At 41.9% G+C, this 17,061-nt stretch overlaps 1 protein-coding gene across 1 annotated transcript in view; it reads left to right on the forward strand.

Moving 5' to 3' along the window:
- The first annotated feature begins 3,893 nt into the window (after positions 1 to 3,893).
- Positions 3,894 to 17,061, forward strand: part of LOC129857638 (atrial natriuretic peptide receptor 1-like) — a 67,039-nt gene continuing 53,871 nt past the window's right edge. The window contains exons 1-2 of the mRNA XM_055926088.1: positions 3,894 to 4,907; positions 5,904 to 6,718. Of these exons, the coding sequence (XP_055782063.1) occupies positions 5,953 to 6,718 (766 nt within the window). The 5' untranslated portion in view covers positions 3,894 to 4,907; positions 5,904 to 5,952. The remainder of the gene's footprint in view (positions 4,908 to 5,903; positions 6,719 to 17,061) is intronic.

A 17,061-nucleotide genomic window follows, 5' to 3' on the forward strand; every position in this document is an offset into this window, starting at 1 on the left:
TGAGCATTGTGAAGTTATTAATTACACTTTGGATGGTGTATTAATACACCCAGTCACTAGAAAGATAGACAGGCATCCTTCCTAACTCAGTTGCCAGAGAGGAAAGAAACTGCTCAGGGATTTCACCATGAGGCTAATGGTGACATGAGTTTCATGGTTGTGATAGACAACTGAGGATGGATCAACAACATTGTAGTTACTCCACAATACTAACCTAAATGACAGAGTAAAAAGAAGGAAGCCTGTACATAATACAAATATCCCAAAACATGCATCCTGTTTGCAACAAGGCACTAAAGTAATAGAATAAAAATACATGGAATAGAGCTACGTGTAACGGATGTGAAATGGCTAGTTAGTTAGCGGTGCTGCGCGCTAATAGCGTTTCAATCGGTTACGTCACTTGCTCTGAGACTTGAAGTAGGGTTTCCCCTTGCTCTGCAAGGGCCGCGGCCTTTGTGGAGCGATGGGTAACGATGCCTCGTGGGCGACCGTTGTTGATGTGTGCAGAGGGTCCCTGGTTCGCGCCCGGGTCGGGGTGAGGGGATGCCGTAAAAGTTAAAACTGTTACATACGTACAGGCTATATCATATAGGAAAACCTAGTTCAGTATGCTTTCCAACAGACATTGGGAGACAAATTCATCTTTCAGCAGGATAATAACCTAAAACATAAGGCCAAATATACACTGGAGTTGCTTACCAAGACAACATTGAATGTTCATGAGAGGCCTAGTTACAGTTTGGACTTGAATCGGGTTGAAAGTCTATGACAAAACTAGACAATGGCTGTCTAGCAATGATCAACAACCAACTTGGCAGACCTTGAATCATTTTTTAAATAATAATGTGCAAATATTGTTTAATCCAGATGTGGAAAGCTCTTAGAGACTTACCTAGAAAGACTCACAACTGTAATCGCTGCCAAAGGTGATTCTAACATGTTTTGACTCGGATGTAAATACTTTTGTAAATTAGATATTTCTGTATTTCATTTTCAATTCATTTGCAAACATTTCTAAAAACATATTTTAACTTTGTCATGTGATGATGGGGTATTGTATGTAGATGGGGAAACAAAATCTATTTAATCAATTTAGAATTCAGGCTGTAACACAATGTGGAATAATTCAGAGGTTATGAATACTTTCTGAAGGCACTGTAATTGGGGATGTGTTCTCAAACCACAGCCTTGGAGAGTAATTTAGAGATTGAAGAAAAAGTGACAGCGATTCTGGGGGAGAATTCGATAATGAGTGTGTTAGATATAGATATGGGGAAATAAAGGGACATATAGAAAGGAGAGTAGTGTGTGTTAATAGGTTACAACTGTTGCATCCTGTTAAGTGGTACTTTATCTGCATTTTACATGTGCTCTGTCTATGCATGTCTATAAGTGAGCAGGGTAGAGGCGAGGGAAACCGACATGGCACAGCACTGGTGTCATCTTGGCCACAAGGGAGATAAACCTCTTGGTTGAATGCCAGTTCATTGGCAAATGTGATTTACGTGGGGCGTCTCCCTTTCTTGTTTTTCTCCTAGAATTGTTTGTTTGTCAAAGGGATTTGTTGAGTTTATTGATCTGTAAACTGCTGTTGGGTAAGAGGGCATAGAAGAGAGGAAAGATAAGCCCTAGAGAAAGAATAACACAAAAATGTGAGGGGGAAGGAAGACATTGGGGTGAGGAAAAGACTGCAGGATTCTACAGCTCTTCAGGGAACAGAGGAAGGATTAGAACAGCCACAATGTTCATGGCTTTCACATGGAAATGTACAGAATGCATTTTTCACTCAAAACGGCATTTTGCTTCACCTACACAGCTATAATGTACGGGGTCCTAGCTTTATTTTAAATTGAATATCGGAAGGCAATAACTATTATCTGCCCACGCCAGGTCTCAAGAAATGTCTCTCTGCTATTACATATGCCTGATGATGACGAAATGGCAGTAGGTTGTCAGTCAGTCACCAAGCAACACTTTTGTCTTGACACAATGAAAATATTTTTGAAAAGGTATGACAATCATACATTTTACATGAGTGAGAGTTATGACTTGACATGCACATGCACAAAATAGGGAAAGGGGGATAGGTAGTCAGTTGCACAACTGAATGCTTTCAACCGAAATGTGTCTTCTGCGTTTAACCCAACCCCTCTGAATCAGAGCGGTGCGAGGGGATTCCTTAATGGACATCCACGTCATCAGCACCCAGGGAGCAGTTGTTAACTGCCTTGCTCAAGGACAGAACAGCAGATTTTCCCACCTTGCTGGCTCTGGGATTGGAACCAGCGACTTGCCTAATGCTCTTAACCGCTAGGCTACCTGAGGCTGAGGGACAATGTTTCCGTTTTAAATCTAATAGCTGTAATGATCCCGCGGTGAGGGAATCAGCTCAGTGGCAGTTTGACCACGAAGAGATTGGGCACTCATACAGCACAGCTTGTGCCTGCTGTCTCATGCCTCCAGAGATCAGGGACTAAAATACTGCCTAGTTTAAAACCGTTCAACTGATGTCTCCTCACTGGACAGATGTGCTGTTCAGAATGAATGAATGAAATGTGAGTTCTGTGTATGCTGTATAATACTAGTCTATTTTATTAAGCACTTAATTTAAAATGTTTTTTAGATGGTCATGAGGTGTTTTGGAATTTTGAGTTCCTCCTGTGTGCATTTTGTTTTAGACTTTTTTTAAAATCTTTTTTTTACCAAACGGGGATGCAGAGCACGTACCCCAGATAGCATATGATAGAAAGATGTGTAGCATTGCAGGAAATTAGCTTTAAAACTGCAATATTTTGACTCAGCCTCATGGCAAAATGTAAACAAACGCATGAGATGAGCTGTAAAACAGCACATTTTCCCCCTGCCCTGTGGCAACAGTGTAGAATTGCAGGAAAGGTGCTTTATAACTACACTTTTCTCTCTGCACCATGGCAATATGTGTTGAAATGCAGGAAGTTAGCTGATTTCCTGACCTCCTAAGTGGGCCCCTGAAGGCCGTTACCTCGTGGCCCCAAATGCAGTAGTCAGGCAGCCCTGATCATGGCCTTCACATGTCACAAACAGTTGCTCTCAGAAAATATATTCGCTCACATCATGAGTATGGTTACCTGCACACAATAATGACATTATTGTGGATAGTCAGATTAATATAACAGTTCGACTAAAATGTTAGGTTAGTTAACCTATATGCATTGCAAGAAGAACGATTTCGCCTAATAATCCTGTTTACTTGGACACATCTGAAATCAGGCTTGATGGCACTCTGATAAATGCAGAAAATCGGCAATCAATATAAACGTTATACAACAGCGACTGTGGTATTTTTGGGATGCATATTTGATTCTGAGTTCGGACATATAAAGTTTGTTTGTTAAAACTACTAAACGCATTCATTCAGTTGTTCGGAACTCACTTCAAAGAGGGAGGCTCTCTAAGCTAGTGCTAGCACAACCACAGATCAAATACACAGCTGGAACGCCGGTGTTTAGGTCTACATAATTCGAAAGATTGCTGGTGTTTTAGTTGGTATACTTACTTCGATTTTGACTTTACGCCGATTAAGATAAACAGAGTAAGGTTTTTACATGACTATTGCATAATCTGCCTACTGCCATAATCAGTTTAATCTATAATTATTACTGTGCATGTAAACGTACTGTGTGTGTGTAACCTGATATACATGTTCAACCCACGATATTTTATGAGAAAGATGCATGCACTCAACAACTGGTATAATTTCTCTCAACGTAGACTGTTGGACATGCTTTTAAATACAGATCCTCTGTGGTATAATTATTTACCACTGTGCTAATTGCGCGATAAGAAATATTTGTATAATAGATCCACTCCTCCTCTCTCGCATTCTCTCTCTCCTCCCTCCCGCTCCAGTGGAAACGAAAGCCTACCCCTGTGCCCGAGTAAAACGGCGCCATGAGATGAACACACACACTTTCATACAAGCACATACACACTGTTCCAGCGTCAGGCAGTCAGTCTCTACTCCGACTGGCCAAGGCTGCCTCGGGCTATCCAGCGCAACACTGAAATAGAAAGACAGAGTACAAGGAATACTGTCATGAAACCAGACATATACACACAAACAACAGGGGGTCACAAACACAGGGATCTACAGCTGTGTGAGAAGCCGGACACACCCTCAGACCAGACGAAGGGAGGTAGAGTGTGTGTGCGCGTGTTTCTTTGACCTGTGGCTGTAGAGGATTATCCTGGTGTGTGACGGCACACTACTTTTGTCATCTCGTTTTCTCTACCTGATGCGGTGGGATTTCCTGACCCTGGAGTTCAACAGCTGACCCATGCAGGCCTAGAATCCGCTTCCCTGAGTTGGGGACCTGCAACACAGCTAAAGGTGCTGAGCAGTGCTGGTACTTTGCTAGCCTTTCCCTGGACTATTTTCTAATTCAGGCAAAAAGTTACACCTTCTCATGCTACAACTATGAAACAACAGGCACATTTTCTGCAGAGATAGGCTACTCTGTCTGACACAGCAAATAACCAACGACTGTCATGGCTTAGCCTAAAATAATTGAATCGGGAAAGCCAACGTCAACTTTGTCCAGTCTGTTTTCTTTGGTAATAAGAGGTGGAAGCTAGTACCTCTCAAATGACTGACTGTGGCTGTGCATTCATTCGGTTGATTTTCCAATTTTATTTGTTTCTTTGGGCGCAACTAAAAGGAAAAACTTAATTGACGTTTTTTTGGTCGATATCCCCGGCTTTCGAACCACGCGTTGCCTTTTCGCGGGTTTCGCTTGCCCATCAGTACCTCTGCCCACGCACGGCTCGAGCCTCCCAGCTGATATTTCACCTCAGTCACTGACAGTCACACATGCCAAGACGTCGTAAACCAGAGTTTGACATGGAGGAAGAAAACTCAATTTAAGGTAATTGTATTGTATTTAGGCAGATGTCAAATATGTTTTTGTAGCTGCAACAAATTATATCGGCTACAGCCAGACAGTGCACCACGTTTTCCAAAATTACTTTTCAGTGTAGGCTTTGATGTGAGAACAAATATTTAGGCTTAATATAAGACTAATAGCTTTAAAAAAACAGGCATACCGTCCTTATAACGTTTTAGGTTTTGTTATGTATACATTTAGAAGTTTTAAATATGTGTTATCTACTAGAAAAAGCCTTTATCTGATTTCAGACATCAGTTTATCATAACCCTATGCGCTCTATTAGTCAATTGTTTTTGTTTTTGATAAAATACTTTATAAACAAGATGTAGCCTATAGCTTCAAATGAATCAAAGTAATTGCAATCAGATTGAACACTGTTCTATTTAGCCTACATGCATGTGAAAATGGCATGCAAGGCAACTTCGATTATTGCTAAATTGTTTAGGTATTTGGTGGTGTACCAGGCTTTGATGCTAACCAAATCTCAACGAGTGCAGTTTAACAGTTAAATCAATGCATATCATGTCAGGTGCAAGCACAATGATCTACCAGTTTGATAGAGGCAATTAACAACCATGTAATTGTCTAAGAAACTTCACCTTCACTATAACTTACTAAAGGAAGCTGTGACAAGTATTTTGTCACACGTTGACATTCTTTGATGCATGGTTAATTATTCTGTTTATATTCTCAACTCCTGAGTATAAATCTGATTTGAGGGATCAGAACTGCCCAGTAACTCAGTAACTTCAGTCTGGTATAAGGGAGTCACCCTCTCACAGATGTTCTATAACATGGTAGTGCAAAGGCCATTCAAACGTGACATGAAGAAAAATAGTTTGAGGGAATTCAGTTGTGACGAAGCAAAACAGCTCTTTGAACAGAGTTGAACAGACATGAAGAGACTTAAAACTGAGCCTTTTGTCTGTGTTTGTGTCTCTGTGTACAAATGTCTTCCTATGTCTCCCTCTTTAGCTCGACAGGATAAATAATTCACAAGGACATTATTCAGCAGCCAAGCAGGATGAGGATGGAGGGAGTGAAACTGTTGCTGGTTCTTCTTCTGCTGCTGGGTGCCTGTCTCCAGTGGGTCCAGTCTGGCAAGTCCTCCCAGCACCGTGATTCACACCGACGCCCCAGAGAGCACCGGGACCATCGGCAGCACGGGAACATCACGCTGGCCATCATCCTACCACAGAGAAACACTGCCTACCCCTGGGCCTGGCCCCGTGTGGGTCCGGCTCTGGACCGAGCCATCAACACCATCAACGCTGACCCAGCGCTCCTCCGTGGCCACCACCTGGGTTACGTGTTTGAGAACAGCGAGAACGAAGAAGGCATCTGCTCTGAGTCCATCGCCCCACTCATGGCTGTTGACCTCAAGTTCGCCTACGACCCTTGGGCTTTCATTGGGCCGGGCTGTGACTACACCTCCTCCCCAGTGGGCCTCTTCACCACCCACTGGGACATCCCCATGGTAACTGCGGGCGCCCCAGCCGTGGGCTTCAACGGCATCAACATGTACCCGTCCATCACCAACACGGGCCCCACGCACAAAAAGCTGGGCAAGTTCGGCCTCCATATATGCAAGCACTTTGAGTGGAAGGAGCAGGTGCTGCTCATGTTCAGTGACAACAAGAAGGATGACCGGCCGTGCTACTTTGCTGTGGAGGGCCTCTACACAGAGCTGCACTTGAACAACATCACCTCGGTGGACCTGGTGTTTGAGGAGAACACTGGACCAGTCAACTACTCTGACCTGCTCCACAACATCAAGCAAGATGGCCGAGGTGAGTCCCCTATGTTCACTACACTTTATTCACAGCTTTGTATTCTACATATTGTGAGAGCAAATCCGTTAATGTTCAGTGGGTTGGCACAGTGGAACTTATTTCATTATGGTTAGCCTAAGAACAGCCTAAAAAGAACATTCTTGGAGCATGTTATTTATTCAGCCAAAGCCCTCATGACATAGATTTCTTTGAATTTGTTTGACACAGCTGTACAAAAATAGCTAAGCTGTATGTGCTTGTTTTCACATTTACGATTGCATGTGTGTCTCACTTATTACCTATGATATTTGTTGTCTCCTGCCCTCTGAATGATTCGTAGCAGCATGGTTTGTTAAGCGTGGATATTAGCTTTTGATCGTTGCTGCAGGGCATGAATGCGCCGGCAGCCTGAGCAAGAATTATGAGCTCAATCGATGCTTTGCAGTTCAGACAACTCACTGCTGCAAATGGCCTGTCCCCAGGACAGACAGAGATAATAAGATCGGCGTCATTTGATGATACAGCAGTTTTATGGACCCCTCAAATTTTGTCCATCGAATGAAAAAATAAATATATATATATATATATATATATATATATATATATATATATATATATATAAATATATATATATAGATAGATAGATAGATAGATAGATAGATAGATATATATTTTTTAAAATATTTTTTTATTTTTTATTTAAAAAAATTCCACTGTATTTTGGTTCAGTTTACCCTTCTGCTGCCTTTGAGGAAATGGGCACAGTGAGTACTGTACAAAGCAAATATAATTCATTGCTACTCCAATCTATCACTTTCTTTGCAAAGTCAAGTGAGTCAACAAATAGATAGATAAGCTTCTCGATTGGTTCCCTATGAGCTTCCCTCTCCCGTTCCCACACGGGTATAAAAACGTCTCCAGTGAAGACATTTATTAACAGAGGTCAAGAGCCCTGCGACCTTATAAGGGAGCTGCAGTCAACATATCAGATCTGTAGGTATTTCCTGCTAAACAGACTCCGTCATTGGGCTAATTACCCTGGCCCTTTGCTTTTTGTTGGTCTGCAGTTCATCATATTTAACCAGAGGTGAGCAAATTATGGACTTAGTCAAATTAGGGATTTGTTCAAACAAAACTGGTAATCCATGTCCTGGAACAAATATTAAATATGAGTATTTTTGTTCAACAAGAAAGCATGTGAGACTTAACATGTTTCTTTTTGTTTTCACACTGTGAACTTTGTTGTTTTGGTTACATGGACCCAAATGTGTACTTTATGGAGCGCCAGAATACTGTTGTCTTTGGCTTATTCCAAATTCACAGTCAACAGGGTGTGATTGATTAGGGCTTTTAGTTAAGGTTGTCTGACTGAGATCTGGTAGAATGGCCACACTAATTTGAAAAAGGACATGGGACCAGAGCTGATTGTAAAGCCATGCATTTTGATGGAGTGTAGTTGACCTGTGTGTGCAGACCTTATGAGTTGTTTTATGTATTTAGGTTAAAGGGGCAATCTGCAGTTGCTACATCCATGTTTGGACTTATAAATTAATTATATGTACTCATTGATTCTTGAAGAATATAACTTATAAATGCCTCATTTATAAGCAAAGTAAATATAAACTATATAGCCTCAAAACATGGTTAAATATATTATTTTGATATCATGGATGGTCAGTCCTTGCATCCATAGCTCTGTCTATGAATTTGAGAGTGGTTACATTTCTCCAGCCCCATCCCTTAGCTTTTTACCGAAACAGGGACCGGAGAGGACTTTATTGTTTTAACTACTGATTGCCACTTTAAAGTGTCTGTTTGGCATTAACAGTCAAGAAATGTTTAACCCAAAGACCTTCGTAGACATATGTTTTTTATTGCTCATACACCTGCCTGGGAAAAAGCCATCATAGGGGATGCAATTGTTCATTAGATTGGGACCGGTGTAAAATATAATTAATATCTGAGTAAAAAGGCAGTTTCCTGAATATAACCTCCGCCATGGCCCAGTTAGGAATCAAAATAAACTAAACTCCCACGGTATTTATCAGAAAATCTCCTATGCTTGAAACAGCCATTTGTACAACTCCATTTAGAAGAAAACCCATGGAAGAGTTATAGTGGAAATATGACTGACTCAAAGGAGAAAAGACTAAGTCATAAAGTAGCAAGTGGAACATTTGGGTTAGCCTACACAGTATATGAGAGTACAAAAATACTTCCTGATTGTAACTCTGTTCTGTCAGAGCACACAATCAGCAGCTGATTTACATGTTGTTGTGGTGGTTGTCAGTTTGTTTCAGAACAGCAGATGGTTTGAGGATCATACAGACCTGCTTTATATTCAGATTTCATGCATTGCTTTTCTCCACGTGTGGAAACTCTTTTCACAGCTCAGAGACAAGTAATACCACAACAACACCAACACTCATCTCACGCTATGGTTGGAGAGAGTGAGGGGCAGGAGTGCTTAATGTGCAAAAAAATAATCATGTGTGTAGGGTGCGAAAAGATAATGTAACAACCTCCCCAGCCCATCGTAACACATAGACACACATCTGTCACACTCACCAGCAGTAATGTGACCTTTTCCTCAGCACTCATCAAGAGAGAGGAAGCCTTTCACAATATGTCCCCCCACCTCACCACCCCCTGCCGCCATCCCCAGGGACCAATAAATAAATACCCACACCATTATGATGAGGAAATGACGCCAGAGACGGTTTGCGTGCTGCAGGAACCTCAGTCTGTTGTTTGGGTGCATTCATTGTCTCACCAACTGTTGCTTCTATCAATTGGGGTCCCGTGTAGCTCAGTTGGTAGAGCATGGCGCTGCAACGCCAGGATTGTGGGTTCGATTCCCACAGGGGGCCAGTACAAAAAAAGTATGAATGTATGTACTTGTAAGTCGCTCTGGATAAGAGCGTCTGCTAAATGACTTAAATGTAAATGTAATCAATTGCCCCCTTTACTGAAAAATAACATGGCTTGGATTGTTTTGGACTGGTTTCATTGTTGCTTCAGGGGCCTTAACAATAATCCATGAAAAAAACACTGAAAGTGTGGTCTCTCATATCTCTTTGTGTGTGTTTACACCCAAAAATGAAAATGTCTTAGATTTTCCACAGACCTCAAAAGTGATCTCCTGATGTGGTTTATGCATTGTTGTGGTTTTTAGAACAGGGATGGGCAACTGGCAGCCGCATTTGAAGGCAATCGAATCAACCCCCCCTCAAAAAAGTATATATTTTTTTGAACTCAGTCGAGGTCTCAACTTACTTGAGTTAAAATACTAGAATATACAAGGTGCAATTTCTAAATATGGTTGTGGATCAGCTGTTTTTCTCTTGTTTTGTCAGTCACTGATAGTCAGTCAATTAGCCCATGTCAGCTAAAATTATTTTAGATTGCTAAATTAGTTTAGCTGCCAGCTATCTATACTTGTTACGCATGGATGTGGGTGTACAGAACCGTGAGCAACCTGTGGCCCCTCATGATGAGTTCAGATTTTTGTGGCCCCCACCCCTATCAAAGTTGCCCATCCCTGACTTAGAACATCCAGTTTTGTTGATTTTGTATAAGAAAAAAACTGATTTTGAGAGCGAAAACCTAAAAATAGGGAAAACAAAACTGAGAAAAATACATTTGGGAAACACTAAACAGAATTAGTCAAGAAATAAAACAGATTTTATAGGAACAGTACAAATGCCCTTTAGCTGATTGAGCACTTTGACCCCCTGTTCCAGCTCCTTTCAAAATAGGATCCCTACCAAACCACCACTGCTGCACTGCAGGGAGCAGGATGGAGATGGTGGTGTATTGAATATTGATCAAGTTTAGGGGTTTAAATAACTCAACGTTGGTAACTCATCATATAACTTGTAGAAGAGCTAAGCCCAGTGGACTGGGTGGGTGTACATGGTGTGTGAAATTTAATAAGGGGCCATTTTCTGAAATGTCAAAAAGATTTTGTCAACAACAACAACAGAAAATCAGACATTTGTTTCCCCCAAGAGTCCTTTCTTGAGCACAGCATTTATCAGATGCAATAATTATAACCATAAATATAATAATGGAGATAATCTTATACAGAAAGGAATAGTTGAATATTGTGAAGGGTCATGCATATTTTATGAGTGGATTTGCACAGTCGACTGCACTTCTTGTCAATTATTTTGGTGTTAATTCCTTAAAATTAACCTGTTAATGTTGTTTCCTGTCAGAAATGGTGTTTCTGGGAGTAACAAAGCTCTGTCTCTGTGATGGTAGTGTAACAGTGTTGCTTCCAACCTGGGCTCAAACCAGGGACCCTATGAATATATCGACAACTGTCACCCAGGAGGCATTGTTACCTATTGCTCCACAAAAGCCGCGGGCCCTTGCAGGGCAAGCGAAACAACTACTTCAAAGTTTCAGAGCGCGTGACATCACTCATTGAACGCCATTTCACATAGGCTCCAGTAGGAGTAGTTCTCCTCTGGGGAGGTTGGCCTACATAGACTAATCGATAAATGAATGCTGTGTGTGGAAGGAGCACAGTTTATTTCAGGACAGCTCTGTTTGGTTAGCTGTTTTTAACATCTGGAATAGTAATCTTCCCCACATTGTGTGTGTGTGTGTGTGTGTGTGTGTGTGTGTGTGTGTGTGTGTGTGTGTGCGTGCGTGCGTGCGTGCGTGCGTGCGTGCGTGCGTGCGTGCGTGCGTGTGTGTGTCTTTCATCTTTATCAAACAACCCAATTGACTACGCTAAAAAAGAGCAACAGCCAAAAACATTTGGCAAAGTCTGAATTTTTTATCTACTTTGCTGAAATGGTTGGACAGAACACAACAATACATTTATCAGTTTCGTAACCTTTTTGCACAATATCTGGTATTATGAAAGACCAGATTGGTTCTTGTTTAATTACACAAGCCATGGAATCATGTGAGTGGGGCGTTTATTAACACAGTCCTGACCTGAATTTAAAGTTACTGAGGTGACATAGAAAAAGTGTGAAAGTGACTTTTCATTTGGACTTTGATATTAGCAAATATATTTGAGCAAAGGTGAAATGTATCACTAAATGATGGACCCATGTGGACACAGCTCTCCCCTTGCCACCCCCTCTCTGCCCCACCTCCATCTTGCCCTTCTCTTTGCTCTCCTCACCTCCACCTTTGGAACAGGCTGTTTTAATCAAGGACGGTGTAGCTCCACGGGTGGTTCAGTATCAGTCCCATTCATCTTATTGATGAGAACTCTATCTTTTGTCAAAGCCATACAGTAAAGATAATCACTTCCAAAGAAAGACGATCAAAGAAAGGCTGAGTTATTTTCCTTTTCACTACACACACCCACATGCCCAGTGATTACATAACTTCTATAGGTTAGTGAGAGTACAGTATGCGAGGAGAAAAACTATGCACTGCGTATCCAAAAGCAACGCATGGCTTGTTAATCATTAGTTGAGGAATTATACAGCACCCAATTGCTTGACGAGATAGGAGCACTCAATTCATCCCAATGGGATTTCCTGTCTATAAAGAAATGTATTTTACGCTACTGCTACTCTCTGTTCATCATATATGCATAATCACTTTAACCATATCTTCATGTACATACTACCTCAATCAGCCTGGTGTCTGTATGTAGCCTCGCTACTTCTATAGCCTCGCTACTGTATATAGCCTGTCTTTTTTACTGTTGTTTTATTTCTTTACGTACCTATTGTTCAGCTAACACCTTTTTTGCACTATTGGTTAGAGCCTGTAAGTAAGCATTTCACTGTAAGGTCTACACCTGGTGTATTCAGCGCACGTGACAAATAAACTTTGATTTGATTTGAAATGTCTATACACAGTTCCAAGAACATCACACTACCTGTGAAAGGGGGGGGGGGTTCAATTACCTTTCATGGTGGCAGATCTTTGTAGAAAGTGTTGATGAGCGAGAGAGTTTTGGCAGTTGAGCTTGTTAACACAGTGTTAAGAGGGTTGTTGACATCACCCTTGCCTCCACATGACTCCTTCACCCCATAATTTGGACTCCCTAAAAGGGGTGAATCAACACCCTGGAGCTTCCATCTCTTCTAGCTCACCTCCTCCTGTCGCTATGGTTGCCGAGGTAGAAGGTGGCCATGCTGAACTTAACTACCCACAAGGCCTTGCCTTTCCCTTTTCTCCCCCTCAGCCCCCTCGGCCCCGTCCATCTGGCTTTAGTTAAAAATGCATATTCTGGAATCCTGGAGAGGCAAGGAGAAGGAGGGGAGCCAGACATGTAGGCCTATAGTTTGCCTTAGAGCCTGGGGGAGATAGTAGTGGTGATGGTTTTGGGTGGTTTATGATTTGTTGGTTTGCATGAATACACATAGATGAGTCAACACACACGTTTAGTTATCTTGGTGAGTTTAGGCCTGCTGTTCATCACAGGTGGAGTCTAGAGTCCTGGTAGGGACGGAGGCTGCTTCTGCCATAATGGTTCAGCTTTGAACACACTCCTATCCCAGTTTAACATCTAACAAAGCTTTTTATAGTTAGACATTGTATAATTGGATGTTTTCTGTATGATGTTGGATATTCACTCTTAGAAAAAAAGGTGCTATCTAGAACCTAAAAGGGTTCGTGTCAGATGGTGAGTGTAGCTGGTGCATGAAGTCAGGCGCAAGAGAGCAGAATGAGTGAGAAACGTACTTTACTCAACAAGGCACAAGGTAACAATTACACTTGACCAAAACAAGACGGTAAAGATAACGCACGGGCACCCGTCAAAAAAACAGCCATCAAAATAAACCTAACTGAACATGTAATAATCCCGCACAACACCATGGGGGAAACAGAGGGTTTAAATACAGGAACAAATCATTGTGAAATGGAAAACAGGTGTGTGAAAACAAAGACAAAACCAAAGGAAAAAGAAAAGTGGATCGGCGATGGCTAGTAGACTGGCGACGCCGACCGCCGAGCGCCGCCCGAACAAGGAGAGGCACCGACTTCGGCGGAAGTCGTGACAGTTCTTCTGTTGTACCCATAGAATAACCCTTTGAAGAACCCTTTTGGTTCCAGGTAGAATTTTTTTGAAACCAGAAAGGTTTCTATATGGAACCAAGAAAAGGTTATCCGACGGGGACAGCCAAAGAACCATTTTGGAACCCTTTTTTCTAAGTGTTTAGATAAGAGAGCACAGCTTTAAACTAGACACTGAATTGTGTTTAGTCATGGCTGTTAATTCCATGCTGGGGACAAATCTACAGACTTCTCTACCACGTGTGGGGACACTGACACACACACACACACATACACACTGATACACACACATACACGCACACATGCACACAGTCTCTCTGAGTGCATCTCCTGCTGAGGAAAATCATGATGTCAGAACCTGAAGTGCCATAAATAATAACACAACCTTCAACATTTGTTCTTAGAGAGAGATAGCACAGGACTAAATTCAAAAGACTATTGTATCTCTCAATTAGCATAAGAACATTTTACATTTTGAAGGCTGACCCTGTTTAGACTGTTTTCCACAATTTTCAGCATTCACAATTCATGAAAATAGTGAACTGAGGAAATGTTCCTCCACAGACAGAAGTGAGCAAAATCATTATAAAAACAAAAGTCTGTGGGACTCAATGTTCCGAGTAACTTTTATTCAAACCTCTGGTGTGGCCTCTTGTACCATCTCATCTTTGATCAGAAAGTCAGTTCCACTGTTGAATCAACCAGATCATTTCTCCCTGGGGTATTTTCCAAGGCTTCCCAACCTGTTTGTGTTGCGTGTTTGTGTCAGTATATATCCATCTAAAGCTTGTGAAATTGTCTTTTGAGTCATCAGATAAACAATACCATATTTCTGGTCAGATCACTGCAGGCCTAACCTGCGATACAAGAGGCTTTTGCTGATCTCATCCCACCTTTCAATAAGGCCCTATTGGGTTTGTTTTGTGTGCTGTGGCTGATGGCAAATGAAGCAAAACAGAAATTCAGTATGAATGGGTTGATAGTAGCCACAGTCTAAGAGAGGTATAGTATCTCAATAGTGTTCACTTATAGATATCCCACTGGGCACATTTTGAGTATTTTGATTTACATCTGATTGGATTGTCAACTAATGAGAAATGAACCAAAATTTGAACCATGTCATTGGATTTGGGTGAAAAATTGGGTGAAAAAAAGACAAACATTCCCGAAATACTTTTAAGTTGTTTGTTGAAATGACGTGAAAACAACGTTGATTCAACCAGTTTTTTTCCAGTGAGATGGTGACTGCATGGACACATAGAGGGGTTGTTTGGAGTGAAGTCCACAGTGACATACTGGTACATACTGTTACATCATTCTCATTTAATTTGCCTGCTTCTTGCTTTCATTCAAAGATCCCAATAGGTATGCCTAGCAGCAATGTTTCTAAGTAATATCCCGCATAATAAATATGAATTGGGATTCACTTCCACTGTCTGCATATCGCAATTTGTAATTGTAATGCAACTACATATTGTAATGTTTAATCAAGAACCATGGAAGTCTGCTGTCTCTGTCACTTGACTGCAGAATTGTCTGTGTGTTCAGGAGAAAGTTGACAGGTCCTACATCACAGTAATTCAAAGACTTAATCAAGTGTCTTTGTTTCTCTGGAATGTTTTTGGAGACTACACTGACACAGAGGGATTGATTATGTTATCACTCACCAATTTATAGGAAAGGAAGAAGTTGTGTGGGGTTGTGAGAGACAGAGTAAAGAAGGCTACAGAATTCAACGTGGCGAACATACATCCGTGACTCGATAACAGCCAATTAAGTGATTAAATAAAACATTTTAAAAAGTTTGTAAATATATAATAATGGTCCATCAGCCTGTCGCTACTCTGCGGTTGTGGACTCTGAATTAAGTTAAGAAAAATAAATGAAGGTGGAGGGAGAGAAGGAAATAGAAAAAGTAAGAAATGTTCTTATTCCTTCCTTTCATCACCCTCCCTCTCCTTCTAACACCCCCCCTTATCTCTCAATGTCACCTTCTGCTAACCTTTTGTGAAGGTAAGAAAATCAGACAGGATGGTGTGGTGACGTGTGACAGACATTCTATTCGCTATCTCCGCCTCACTCTTGCTCTCTCAGCCAATCGTCATGGTATCAGCTGGGCTGTCCACAGTGAAACCACTACATCATCAGCTCTTCTGAGGTTCGAAGTTCAAAGGAAGTGTCAGACCGTCTGAAGATGATAGTGGAAGTGTGTGTGACGGTGCACTTATCAGGCATGAAAGGTATGTAAAGTCACAGTGTTTGCTCCGCCTGGTGTCGGGATCAGGGGTCAGGCCTGGGCTTTGCCCCCTTGTACCGCTCTACACTCCTCTAGCCGTGATGCCATCCTGGTTTGTTTCCATCCACTCATGTTGCACATTGGGTCAGCATTCATAACAAAAGCAAGGGTGTCAACAGCTTGTCTTACACCAAATGTTATATATCTTGGTGCCACTAGAAGTTGAGTGTGGCACCAAACAACTGGTGGCGCCATTGTTTGTAGGGGATCCAGATAAGGATGGAGTCTCACCAGGAGGAGGGCACTCAGACCCTCCTTATACTTATAAGTCTCCTGAGCCCAGGGCAACCCGGGAGATCCCTTTTAGTCTCCTTAGGTTTGTTGGTTTGGTTCCACTGCTCACTTCCTGACCAGGGCCATTAAACCCTGAAACAATAGAGCCGCCAGGACAGGAAGTGCGTGCTACAGGAATGTCATCACATCCCTGGAGACTTCCTGTGCCACTCTTCCAAGCCACATGGTGCCAGACCAGACCACAATAAACTAGATAAGACCCTAAATAGACCATAACACAATAACCCATCAGACTAGACCAGCCCAGAACACAATACACTATGACATTGACACGTTAGAATAGACTAGACTAGATCAGTCTAGACCTACCTGTACTAGAACAGGCCACACAGGATCACAGCAGCACAACCTGCTTATGGGGTATAGGGCTTAAGGGTTGTTTTTGGACCAGGCAAAACTAACACAATGGCGCACAGAGAATGCTGAACACGGTTTGACATCCACACACACTTAACGTGTGCTGCCGTGGCAGTGCCAGGTACTTGGCAGCCTGCAGTAATTACCCAGGCTAATGAAGGGTCTGACCGAGGTAGTTACCCTCTAGCTGGGAGCAGAGCTGATCATAGAGCTAATAGAGCCCTGTTTCAGATCACTGTCTCTGACACACCACCGCAGGCACTACTAAACCCCAGCACAATTAGCCTGCGGGCTAACATTGAGTGTCCCCCCTCCTTTCTCTCATTAGCCCTATTTACAGTACCTTAAGAAAGTATTCATACCGCTTGATTTATTCCACAGTTTGTTGTGTTAAAGCTGAATTTATAATGGATTA

This window comes from Salvelinus fontinalis, chromosome 6 (genome assembly GCF_029448725.1).
Source record: "Salvelinus fontinalis isolate EN_2023a chromosome 6, ASM2944872v1, whole genome shotgun sequence".
NCBI lineage: Eukaryota > Metazoa > Chordata > Actinopteri > Salmoniformes > Salmonidae > Salvelinus > Salvelinus fontinalis.